The sequence below is a fragment of the Dinoponera quadriceps genome, unplaced genomic scaffold, assembly GCF_001313825.1.
Source record: "Dinoponera quadriceps isolate SergipeBrazil2010 unplaced genomic scaffold, ASM131382v1 scaffold316, whole genome shotgun sequence".
NCBI classification, from domain to species: domain Eukaryota; kingdom Metazoa; phylum Arthropoda; class Insecta; order Hymenoptera; family Formicidae; genus Dinoponera; species Dinoponera quadriceps.
Window position 1 is genome coordinate 1,568,645 of NW_014554530.1, and position 13,831 is coordinate 1,582,475.

The 13,831-nt window shown below is 32.4% G+C and overlaps 1 protein-coding gene across 1 annotated transcript in view; it reads left to right on the plus strand.

Annotated features, from left to right (window-relative positions):
- LOC106751921 (disintegrin and metalloproteinase domain-containing protein 10) overlaps positions 1–13,831 on the plus strand; it is a 52,476-nt gene that overhangs the window by 17,149 nt on the left and 21,496 nt on the right. The window contains exons 3-7 of the mRNA XM_014633199.1: positions 229–376; positions 3,108–3,226; positions 8,817–9,057; positions 10,980–11,108; positions 12,375–12,562. Of these exons, the coding sequence (XP_014488685.1) occupies positions 229–376; positions 3,108–3,226; positions 8,817–9,057; positions 10,980–11,108; positions 12,375–12,562 (825 nt within the window). The remainder of the gene's footprint in view (positions 1–228; positions 377–3,107; positions 3,227–8,816; positions 9,058–10,979; positions 11,109–12,374; positions 12,563–13,831) is intronic.

Consider the following 13,831-nt stretch of genomic DNA (forward strand, 5'->3'; position numbering starts at 1 on the left):
CTTGTATGATTTTTGTTTTAGTTGTAAAACTGAATTTTGTTCGTACCACGAATCAAGCTTTATTCTATATTACGCTTCTATTCACAAGGTAAAAAACGCATCTTTACGGGTGAGTCATTTTCGCACGCCTCAATGTTGTGCGTCACTTTTATGATTTTGCGCAACGTGTATCTTTCCCAGGCTGCCATTATTATACAAGAAACATTCATTTTCTTGTACGCTTTTCAGACATCACATTTGGTTCGTATATCAAGTACTACGAGGTGGCCACGTATGACACTGCGGCGTTGAGACAATATCGCAATCGGATTCGCCGCAACGTTGCTGACCCTGTCGACGAGCAACCATTGATTCTGCATCTGAAGACACTCGAGAGGTGAGTCTCATAAACAAAATTGTATATTCGATTTCCCGTCTCTTTGCTCGTCGATTGGCATACACGGCACTCTTCTTTTTTTCCGCAATATAATTTTGGCTATATTCTAAGCAAAGACGATGGAAGAACGATGCTATATCTAATTCTGAACATTCAAAAAACCTATTCGAAATTTCACAATAGTTTCACAATAGACTTACCTCTCGAACATATAATTTTTTTCCTTGTCTTAAAATCATAAAATGTAGGAAATGTTCGAATTCTGAAAATGATGTTGAAGCGACCAAATAGAATGGCAATCCGACGGGGATAAATAAGGCGAATAAGCCGCATAAGAGAACATTTCCAACCCAATATATAAACGAGATCCTTCTTTTGCAGTATATGACCGTGCGTTATCGTGCAGCAGAATAACCTGCTTAGTTCCATTGCCGGTAAAGGTTCTTTTTACAAGTTTTATGGGTTACAATACCTTCACCCAAAGCGGAACAAATCATTTCGGTAGACTAAGCAACATTTTTATTCAATTGGAGTTCAAAAAGGATGCAGTGTCTTAGATGCTTCTTTTCGAACAACATCGTGATAACTACTGTTACTATTAACTACTCTGAGGTTATATCGGCAAGGCCGTCAACTATTATAATGTTTCTTAAAGCTTAAGCTTGACATTTTCAAGTCACCATAGGAGAGAAAAACATTTAAACTTGAACAAGAGTTACAGAACATTAAATGCAATGGCACCGAATTAATTTATACACCTAATAGATGAAAACTTCCAAGTTATTCAATTTGTTGGAAGAAAGAATAATTCAATAAACTAACTTTTGTATTATTAGGCAATAAAAACCTGCTTTAAAAGCTTAAATAAATTAAACCAATATTAATTAGTAGACATTTTAAACATTTAATTAATTAATAATAATTAATAAAAATTTTTTGTTACTCTCCATCTCTGCGATATTGAATTATTATTAAAGTCTATTTCAAACCTATTTTCAATTGCAATGTAATATTTAGACGGAATTCATTAATTTTCAAAATTCGATATTTGAGGATTTTATTAATTCCTATGAAAACATTTTTTCAAATTTACAATAATATTAAGTGCTGCAAAAAGTTCGCGCGATTTTCTTCTTAGCAAGGAATTGAAGTCGGATTTCAATCAGTAATTCGCACGTGTAATGCATAAAGTTGGTATTGATTAAAAGTTATATTTATGTTTTATGCTTCCAATTGTTTCAACATTCCGTTGTTTATGTGAGATTAAAGATGGATAGCGAAAAGTTAAAAACTCGTGCTTTCTTGCTTCATAAGTTTAAACTTGGAAATACAGCAGCAAAAGTAGTAAAACGCATTTGTAGCGTGTGTGGTGAAGGCACTGTTAGTAAAAGAATAGCACAAAAATGGTTTAAACGGTTAAGGAAGGTAATGAATCGCTAGAAAATGAGCCACGTTCGGGACGAACATCTGTTATTGAAGATGATGAACTGCGTGGATATGTGCGTTCAAACCCACAAAAAAGCTATGTAAACATGAAAAAAGATCATCGAAGTCAATGGTCTACTTTGTCAAATAAAACTACATTTTAAGAACTACATTTCAAGGTCAAATTAAAATTTTTTAATGTGAATCTCTATTTTTGACTCCAGAAATGAAAAGAGCAGGAAATTCTACGATATGTTATCATGCCATGGGGTCAAATTGATCCGTAGAATTCATTCCGAGGTCAAAACAATTTTTCAATAATAATTCTTTAGGAAAGCAGTTTAGAAGAAAATGTTAATACGAAATTAGCAGAATTTAAAAAGGAGCATCTGATGACTTTGACCTCAGTGTAGGGGTCAAATTTAGAAGTTATTTAATGGTCAACTTGAAATTTTTAATTGAGTATCGTGATTTTTAACTCCTATCTTAAAACATATATTCACACACGCACATATATTTTTAGTTATAAATTAGAATATATGTGCGCGTGAGTGTGCAAAGATTCTATTTTATAACTTGAGTACGATAGGTTAATCACATAACAAAAAAATAGATATTCAAAATTATAAAATAAAAAAATACTTTTTATATACAAGTAGTTATAATAACATTATATTCTCTTTTAACAGGGAAAAAGTTTTCAGATATTTATTTTTTAATTGTGAAGATTGCGAAATATTATTGATTGAAATATACGTAAACAGAATTAATTTATGATTTAGGATATTTTTTACTTCTGTTTAATATTTCAAAGATTATATTTATACTTTATTGACATTGTATCGTTTCATTCTGTTGGTATGGACTCAATATTTCACAGATCTACTCCAATTTTGGAATAAAATTATCAAAATATTTATCCTATGAGTAAAATATAGCTTTTATGGAATAATGTTAACGTAATGTTCTCTACTCGTAGTCTCTGTTGCAGCGGATCTTTTTCTTTTATTCTTTACATTTTATTATTAGATGATCGATTTTTGACGTAAATAAATCTAGCAAATCATAATATCATTATTTGCCCAGCAAACATCATGTAACAGTTATACAAATGTTAATTATAATTTGCTACTTAATAATATAACTTAGTTAACTGTTATTTAACGTATGTATTTTGCTTTGTGTTTGCTGGATTAGTATCATATTATTGTAACAGGCGGGAAATATTGATACACTTTGCACGCACTTGATTCGCAAAAACATCTGTTCCTCTTCATGCCACTTCGTAATTCTGATAATTTTACAGATCCTGGACGATACGTTTAGTTCACGACGCGAGTTTGTTCAGCAAGGACGCAACTTTTGAAGGTACGAATGGGCCAATATCCTTCGATACGTCGCATTCTTACATTGGTACTGTTTTAGGTAAGTTTAGTATTGAATTTTATTTAATTTTTAACATTAACGCTTAACGTATGTATTGATAGATAGTATTTAACATGTTTGATACCATAATTTATTTAGGGAACTTTCTACAGATCAATTTTTATTTTTTTATGTAATTGTGTAAAACAAATTTAATTTACTTATGTGGACATAGGGACAAAAATTATCGACATATATGTAACGTTGATTTCTCGTGATGTGAAAAATCGGTGCATCACACACCGATATGTGTAACGCTGATAGCAAACGTGTTAATGTCACGTTTGTAATACAAGATCGATATATCTGTTATCTTGGTTTTTCGTTTCTGATTTTCATTTGTCAGTACTATCTTGCCATATATAAGATAGAAATTGTCCACATAAATGTAACAATGAATCCTGAGATATACATGTTAAAATTAATTGCGTTAGTGAATGATCTCATCTGGAGCACGACTTTAATTTGCGATTAATAATATCAAAGCTTGTCGCATTAACGTTATATAGTCGATATAACGAACGTCATGTTAGTTTTATTGCGGTGACATTAGATATTTATATGTCATGTACTCACACATACCAAAATTATATTGCGCAAACAAGAAAATATCGTCATTAGTCGATGTTATAGCAAAACGAGTATATTTCAAGATCAACTTTTCTTTTTACAATGAAATAATTAGTTATTATCCTTCAATTTTAATTTCGTAACGGATAGCGTGCGAAATTCATTTGAAGTCAGTTTCTTTGCATGGATGCACAGTGCACGCGTGCAACGGCTGTATTCACTCGATAAAACCATGTCTTGATACACCTGAGAGTGTCTTGTTTCATTTTCTGACGCACTATTCATTTCCATATCATCGAAATGTTATACTTAATTAAAATTGAATTTAACCCTTAAATGCATGCATTTTTTTTTATTACTGAATTATTTTTTTTTTAGGTTCATAGATAGTCCCAGAAAATGAGAAAAATATTTTTAAAAATCTAAGTAAAAAAAAATTCTCTTTATTTTCAAAATTCTTCGTACTTGCAAAAATGCAACATTGTACACAAAAGACATTTTTACAGTTAATGGTGGAACATTTTAAAACAATTATTTTTTTTGTTAAAACATAGAATAATACCACATTTTTCGCATATTATATCTGTAAATCCATTACAACTTGAAAACTTGCATCTAGTTCTTTTCTCTGCGAACACTGGCCAGTGTGCAATCTGATCAGTTCGTACTTCTTTTGGAGGCATATGTTGAGCATTGCCTTCGTGTCTTTTGGATTGTATATTTCGTTCTAAGGAATAATTTGGTCTTCCACGTTTAGGTGTGCCTTTGATCTCGACATTACACAGACACTTTGCTATTTTAATTCTATATTTTGATTTATTATTTCTGTATGTTTTCCTTTTAAGGTCATTACTCTTTTATAAAGTAGCCATGCATTCACCATAATTATAAAACATACCTTTTTCTATATAAATCCAAATTTTTTATCCAATTTACCTCGAAAATTTTAGTTTTAGACTCAGTGTAAATACATGTAAATATAACACTACAAATGACAGTTTTAACTGATGAACTGTCACTGTATTCACCAACAGCGTCATCTATCAGCATAACTTTGAACTGTATACTTAAAGCAGATTGTTGCAAATATGCAACTATGAAACGTTATGAATTATTCCTGAAGATGAGTATTTTACATGTGGAAAAATAAATATGTTGCAGATTTGCAACACTATATATTTAAGGGTTAACAAGGTCGGAAGTGTCCCTTACCAATTTTGATGGACTTTGGATATGTTGTAGAACATCAAAAAAACATTAGATACATATTTTTAGATACGTGCATATCTCGATATTTAGGGGTTCAAATTACTTCTCGAAAATAAAAGATTTTTTCAGTTTTCAGCGAATATTTTCAAAACTGTGAGATATATGAAAACATGATTATAAATATAGTCTTATGGTATTTTATAATATTTTATAATACTTTTAATGTTACCTTTTTTATTAGGTGTACTAATTAATTCGTGCCGCCCAACTTTGCACAAAAATATAAATCATTTAAATTTAAATTATTGTCACGCTCTTTTGCTATTTTAAAGTATTGACATTCAAGATTAAAATATGCCATGTAGTTTGACATTTAAGCAACATAACCTTAAAAATCAATAGTAAATATCATGGCCTACGATAAAGAGCATGCGTTCGACACTGCATGTGTTTTGCGTTTAATCTTAATAAAAACGCTTTTGAGACAGTCGAAATGATTTGTTCCGCTTACGGAGAAGGTGCAGTGAGTGAAAGAAAATGGTGCAGAAAATGGTTTAGTTATTTTTGAGATGGTGATTTCAGTGTTGACTATTAACCACGTGCTGGACAGCCTCGCAAGTTTGAAAACGATGAACTGCAGGTGCTACTCGATAAGAATCTGACTCAAATACAAAAAGAACTTGTCGAGCAATTTGGAGTGACGCAACCAACGCTTTCGATTCGATTGCACCAGCTGGGAAAAAATTCACAAAAAAGAAAGATGTGTTCCACATGAGCTGACTGCTGACAACAGAAATCGTCGGTTGACCACGTACATTTCTTTGCTCGCCAGAGTACGAAAAAAGGATTTTTTGCATAAAATCGTAACTGGCAATGAAAATGGATTATATATAATAATCTTAAACACAAAAAATCATGAATGAATCCTGGTCAACCAACGACATCAACAGCAAAACCTAAACGCTTCAGCAAGAAGGTTCTTCTTCGTATATGGTGGGACCAGAAGGGTGTGCTGTATTATGAGCTCGAACCAGGTCAGACAATTAAAGTAGAGCTTCATCAACAACAATTAATCCATTTGAGCGATGCAATTGAGGAAAAACGGCAATTTACTAGACAAGGCAGTCGTAGGTCATCTTGCTCCATGACAACGCTAAGTCGCACACAGCAGAAACCACGGAAGAAATAATTTTAAAGCTGGGCTGGAAAATTCTTCCTCACGCGGCGTATTCACCAGACATAATCCCTTCAGATTACTACTTGTTTCGGTCGATGCAATACTCCTTATCGGATACACACTTCGACTCAATTGAAGACGTTCGAAATTTCATCGATGACTTCATCATTTCAAAGCCACCAAGTTTCTATCGCGATGGAATCCGAAAGTTGCCCGATAAATGGCGGAAGGTCATTGATGTTAACAGAGAATATTTAAATGAATAAATAATGTGTTCGTATTATTGAAAAATAAAGTCGAAGTTTGCGAAAAAACGGCACGAATTAATTTATATATCTAATAAAAACCTAGTTAGAGTTCATGATGAGTCTGTTCCTACATATGCGAATTTCCATTTCATATACGAATTATGTCGAATTGCAAATTGGATTGCTGAATCTGACATTGTCGTACAAGCGTGGAGGATACACTACGTACAGGAAAGCCATAAACAGCTACCGATGAAGAAACCATTAAAAAAGTCTGCAGAATTGTGATGAACAATCATCGATTAAAATTGAAAGAGATAATGGAAGCTGCAGGCATCTCTCATATGACCGCACACATTGCATTTTACATCATTTGGATTTGAAGAAGCTCACAGCCCGATAAATGCCGTTGCTGCAATCAACCAAAAGCAAGTACGAATCACCATTTCTTAGTAATGTTTAGACATGTTCAAGCGTGATATCAAAGAATTTTTGCGTCATTTTGTGACTGTCGATGAAATATAAAACCTTTACTAAACACCGAGAGCAAAGAATAGTTAAAAGAGTGGGCAACACGCGGTGAACCAGGTTAACTCCGAAGAAGACAACAGGGATTCTATTAGCCGGATAGATTATAGCAACTGCCATTTAAGATTTCCATGAAATAATTTTCATTGACTATTTGGAATATGGAGAAAATAACCGACTATGCATCATTATTAGTTCGGTTGAAGAATAAAATCAAAGCCAAAAGATCCCATTTGATAAAGAAAGAAGTCGTGTTTAAAATAATGCACAAGTCGACAATTGCGATGGTATAATTTATTGGTTTAATTATTGAAACCCACTATTCCAAAGTAATGTAATATTTATTATAAGAAATTCCAGTATCTATATTATCCAGCACACATATCTTTCTCTAACCAACTAACTACATATCTATGAGAAAAGAAAAAGTGCGCGTGTTTCGCCACCAACTTTAGTACAAAAATAAAACTAAATTTAATGACTAAATTTGTACCCAATAAATTTAAAATAACCTTTTATGGTTAACTAGACTCAAACATAAATACAATTCATTTCAAATATTAATTCAATATAACAAGCATCAAAATAACAATAATTGTTTTAATCAATACTTCCATTCTTGTTATATTGAGTTTGTTTCAAATAATAGATAGTGCAGTTTGATTTATACATTTTTCTCGAGTTTTGTAAAAAAATCCGCTAACTGATTTTCGGAGTGTATATAACAAACAAGCACATTACAAGCTTACAAGCATATTATCGTCGACTTTTACGCGAATAAAATAATATTTTATATCTATATGTTTTGTTCGCTTGTGGTGTTCCGTACTTTTAACTAAGCGAATGACACTTTAGTTATTCGTGTGGAGTTTAGTTGGTTTTATCACTTCTTGACCAACTTCTTGAAGAAAGTTGCACAGCCAATATTATCTCAGTTGCTGCATTTGAAACTACGATATATTCAGCCTCACTCATTGATTTTGTAACGTATTTATGTCGATTTGTACCGAATGACCATTTGCCAATAAGCTCATATAGCCTAATTGATCGTCGATTATCGTAAAGTCAACATCCGAATAAACAACCAGCTCAACGTCATTCGTTTTTTACATGATAGCATATATGTTAACCATATCAATGGTACCCTGTAGATGTTTAAAGATTTTTTTAACAACAGCCCAATGTTCTAATCCAGGATTATTTAAAAATCTGCTTACCAGACTAACAACAAATATCAGACCGTGATACCGTAAACATTAAGCTTTCAACTGCTTCGCGATATGGCTTATTACTCATTTTCTTTACTTCATTGTCATTGGTAGAACACTGTCCGCTATGGAGCGACACTCCAGGCGTGCAACGAGTAGGATTTGATTTCGAATTGTCGTTGAACTGGGAAATTTTGTCACGTCCGACAGATTTATTTTCCCCGCCATATTTTCACTTGTTCCGGTCCTTCCAACACTATTTAACAGATTCCCACTTCAAAACATTCGAAGCAGTCGAAAAATGCATCACCGCTTTTATTGACTTTAAACCAGCGTCCTTTTACCGAGAAGGGATTCGTTATCTTCTCGAAAGACGGGAAAAACGTGTAGATGCTGCTGGAGATTACTTTGTTGATTAAAATATATTCTGAGTTTGTATAAACAAACATTAATTTTCATTTAAATGGGCCGAGAATTAATTTGTACACCTAATATTTTATTTTCGACAGAGAAAATGAAAAATATGTATTAAGAACCACAATTAGATAAATAATACAATCATAATTGTATTGTTTTAATGATGAATATTCTGCTAAAATTGATTAGTAGATCCTTACTGATCGGCACCGCCTATTTTTTTCTTTCTTTAGAGGATGAGAACGCCGTGGTGCAGGGTATCGTTACGAAAGACGGTCTTTTCGATGGCAGCGTCGTGACCAGATTCGAGGAGTACTACATAGAACCGACGAACAGATATTTGAATAAAAATGAAGACACGTCGCCACCCTATCACAGCATAGCTTATCGAACCTCCGACGTTATTATACCACCACATCCATCGTGTGCCAGTCATCAGCTGCATCAAGGAGCTCTTCGTAATTCCTTTGATAGGTAAGCGTCTCCTCTCTTTTCTTCTCTATTTTTTTTTTTTGAATTAGTAATAGTTATTACTATGGATTGATCAAGTAAGTCTCTTCCCGAAATATAAAAAAAATACTTAGAATTTATGAGAAATTTTTCACGTTGCCCAGTGTATTTACTTTTTGTTGACTCAAATTGATCATTTTAAGTTTGATGGCATTTCACGGACATATCCGAGACGCGAATTATAAGAACACAATGCCATCTTATTTAATTTCATAACGAACACACATTTGCACATATTGCATATGTTATTTTATGCATACAGGATGTTCTATTTTAAATGATTTGCCTCAACAATTTTTTTGTGTTCCGTTTTAGAAAAAAATGTTTCCTATAAAAGTTGTATTGTCTGCAGGAACACAAATAACGGTGAAATCAATTTCCCAAAAAATTATTTGCCAAGTTAATTGAAAATTACCTTTTATTTTTTAAGTAGAATGCTCTTTTTTATATTGTATTCTTATATCTGGTGTTAAGATATAATATTTCCAGACCTATACACTTAAAGGCTTATAATTATCCATATTTCTGTTGAAAATTCACGAAGTTATAACATCATAAATTTTCTGCTACTGTCAGCTTTAAAGGAGTCTTCTTATTTAAACGTCCGTTTTGAAGCTGTCTATCGTACGACTTTTTCTGGACTTTTTCTGGACTTTTTCTAGACAGTGAAAACACATAGGATATTGACGTTTTTTACACATATTTATTCATGGTTTAACTTTGAAAATATTTAGCTATTACTGTGTTTAGATAGCATATTGTACAGATATCAAATATTGAATATATATATGTTGAAAAGTTCTGAATTTAGTGTCCCATGGTTTGCGCCGGTTTCTGAAACAAAATTAATCAAAAATCCTTTTAATCTATATAAATATAATTATCGTCCCTACCACAATTAATAATGCAGCTCAATATTTAACAAAATGATGAACACTTAAATATCATGCAGAATTTCATCTTCTTTTCGATGTTTTCAACAAGCTGTAAAGAAAAAATAACTGAAGATAATGATCTAATAGTAGTAGGGACGTTAGCGACAAATGTTATATTTTTGTTGAAGGTAAAAGTTTTTGAGGTTCAATTTTATTATAAATAATTCGATTGCTTTGCACATGTATACAAACTTCGGACAGAAACTAATGATCATCTGTTGTACGCTTTATAAGTTATTTAAAATTTCAATAACAAGAATTTGATAAAGAATGGGAGTGCAAAGAGGCAAATAAGAGTCAAATGCCAATGTTTGTGTGAGATTTTCAATTTTGATCAAATTTATAAGTATATAAATATCGAATATAAACATAAACGTTTCAGTTTTTACATTTAGAATCTTTTTTTTTCAGTGTACATTAACTACGAACATAACAATAAACGTATCAAATTTACTATTAATCATATGTTATAATATAAAAACGCTTGAACAAAAAGTGTAAACGTGATTATGTCGTTAACGCAATGTCGAATTATATACAATTGTCGATCCTAAGATCCTTATTGCTTCTCATCATTGCAGTGTAAAATAGTCCGCGATTTTTACATTTTTATGAACTAAAATATACTCACAATTCTAACTAGAATAATGGTTTTCCAATTATTACCGTATATGGATAATGCCATTTTTTTACTATATTCAAGTCATTCTAATGTTCCCACCACTTCTCGAACGAATGATTGTCACTTCCTGTTATTTGAGGTGACCCAAATAATGTTTTTTCAAGATTTATTCATTTTACTTTGGGACCAAAATCGAAACTTTTTTTACATCCTTCTTTCTAATGATATAAATTCTTAAGTATTTTACTATACTTTATGTGAATTTTCGTATGAATAATCGCATGGTCTCTAAATATAAATTCAAAATCCATGATGTTTTATATTTTTAGATACAGATACAATCATTCTGAAGCATTCTACGAGCCCTTGTTTGTCGAACGTGATAGTTCCTACTTAAAGGAAAACAACGCGAGAATATTAACATCAGAAACTAATGACGACATTACATATGCAGACAAGTAAGTATTTTATGCTAAATCTTTAAATTAAAAAAGCCGGATCCAATCATTTTGACTTTATACATATGTTGCTACGGTCATCTCTTTCAAAACGTAATGTTCTGGCCCTAATGTTTAAAAAGTATTAACCGTTGTTCGTTGCCAACAAATTAATAAGAAAAAAATTTGAGAAACATAACATTTATCATCAGTATTAAAGGACAACATTTGCTGATATGTATATGGAAAAAGCATATATATAGGCGGAACCAGAAAGAATCAAGAAAGAATAGAACGAACGAATTTATTAGAAATCTGCCATTTGTAGGCTTAACATAGAACTAAAATTTCGATTCGGGTAACTTGAACAAAACGTTTATTAAACATATATGAAACATCCATATAACATGCCTGTTCGACGTTCAACAGATCGTTTTTTACAGAAATTTATTACTGCCAAACCAGTGATTAATTATTTATTTTCAATATTTAAAACACTGTTGTTAGTAATTCATAATGATTAAATTATAGAGCTTGCAGTAATCCCAAATATTTCAGTGCTTAGGGTTGCAGTGATTAAATACTACCTTATCATTAATATGAATATTTGAATACTAATATTTAAGTAGTAGTGATGAAATATATTCTTAAATTTAATACTGAGAATTACTGAATTTGTAGTGATTAAATATTGAGAAAGCAGCGGAAGTACAATATATAGTGCACATTCATCAAGTAAATATTCCGGAACAGAAGATCTAAGATGCCTGACTGCTAACTAGATAACTCAGGTACTGCCCTGAGTTTATATTTTTCCTTTTTTTTTTATTATTTTTATTTTATTACTAATATTAATGAAAAATATATACAATCTTTATATATATATAATTTGAAATATATTAATCAATGATTAAATATTGACCAAATAATTACTGCCAGTATTTAATCATTTTAAATTCCTTAGTAATTCTCAGTATTAAATTTCTGTAAGGGAATAAACATATGAAAATCGGAACTGTGACTATCCAGTGGACATCTGAAGGAAGTTACAAGGATGTTTAGTGGATGTTTCCAATTTCCATCATGGATGTATAATGGATGTCGAATAGAAGTTTCTGCCCTGTGTGGGTACAGATGATAATTAGCATGAAAATTGAATGTCGTTGGATTGAAATAGAATTTGGACAAGCATATTTGACACTTCCAAAGCACCAAGAGAAGAGTGGCGAGGTGAACGGCATTTTTTACAGCGCTAAAAATTAGCCTTATATATCCTCTTGTTCGTAGAACAAGCGACAGAGATCGGATTGCGAGGCATCTGCACAAACGCGCAACGGTAGATCCTCGAAAAACTACCTGCATGCTCTATTTGCAAGCGGATCATCAGTTTTTCACACGATATGGCACTGAAGAAGCCTGTATCGAGGTGATGACGAGGCACGTGCAGAGAGTCAACTCCATTTACAAACATACGGGTGCGTTTCTCTCACAATGATATCGTACGTGCTCATAGCGAAAAAATAATTTAATATATTAATCACAATCCAAGAAAAACGCATTTCAAAAACAGCATAAGTTCGGAAAATTAAAGACTGTCATGTAATAATAAAGAAAATGAAAAGCGAGAAATGAGACTAATGTAATAAAAGAATAATTCATTTAAATAAATTTAGGGCCATGCAAAGAGCTTTAGAGGTTTTAATGCAAAGAAAAAAGAAGGTTCTTTAGGGGTCGAGTTCATGAATTCAGTATGAAATAGTAGTAGTAGTAATAATACTTAGATAATTGGGTTCAGAAAACATCTGACCCCAAGATCTATATCTTCTCAACGTTAGGACTAGACAGCGACACAAAATGTGAATGCTGTCCTTTTCTTCCTCACCATATAACCGGCATTCTCTTTATCCAGCTAGTCCTAGATTATGCAAGTGAGCTCTTAAGGCCACATGTCTTGTGAGGAAACCGATAGCAAGTCTCAGTCTCCTCTTTATCCGTTCATGCGTTCTTCTTGGCAAGAGTTATTCCATCAGGAGTTTGGCCGGCGGCAGCCTCGTCCCAAGAGGCCGAATGCTCCCGTTCCAGGCTCTCTCTAATGAACTTGTTCCCTACGGTAAAAGGGACTCCGATGATTTGCTTGACCGGGTCCTTTAAGATTCCTAGTTTTGCATTACCGCCACCTTATTACCAGGTAAACCCTGATGGCCTGATATCCATACCAAGGAGACCTTATATCGCTGTCTGCAATTTTAATGATCGTCTGACAAGTTTGATAGAAATAATGCAAGTGCTGAACCTGATAGTGGGACTAAATTGTTTCAATTTTTGTATGAAGGCGGACGTGCATCGCGTCAAAACAATCGAGCGCTCAATGACAGATGCTGCCAAGAAGGTTCGAGAAGCCTTGAAAACTTCTAGGAAAGTGACGAGGCCGATGTTGACCTGGAAGGATAATTATACGGCCCAAGAATTGTAGACTATTTCCATTGCGTTTCCATTGCGAAATTGTAGAAATTTTTATTGCGTTTTCCCAAAAATTAAGTTAGACAAATATCAAATTATTATACATGGATAGTTTTGGTTTTTGGTACTCTTTAATTTCTGTCTCTATAAAAATTTTGAAATTTGCAAAAATTGTAAAGAAAGGTGGGGGTAAATAAAAAAATTGGGAACTTTTAAAAATCTGAATATATCATTATAAATAATTTAAAATACCTTTCAACTTTATTCCTTTTTTCACATATATT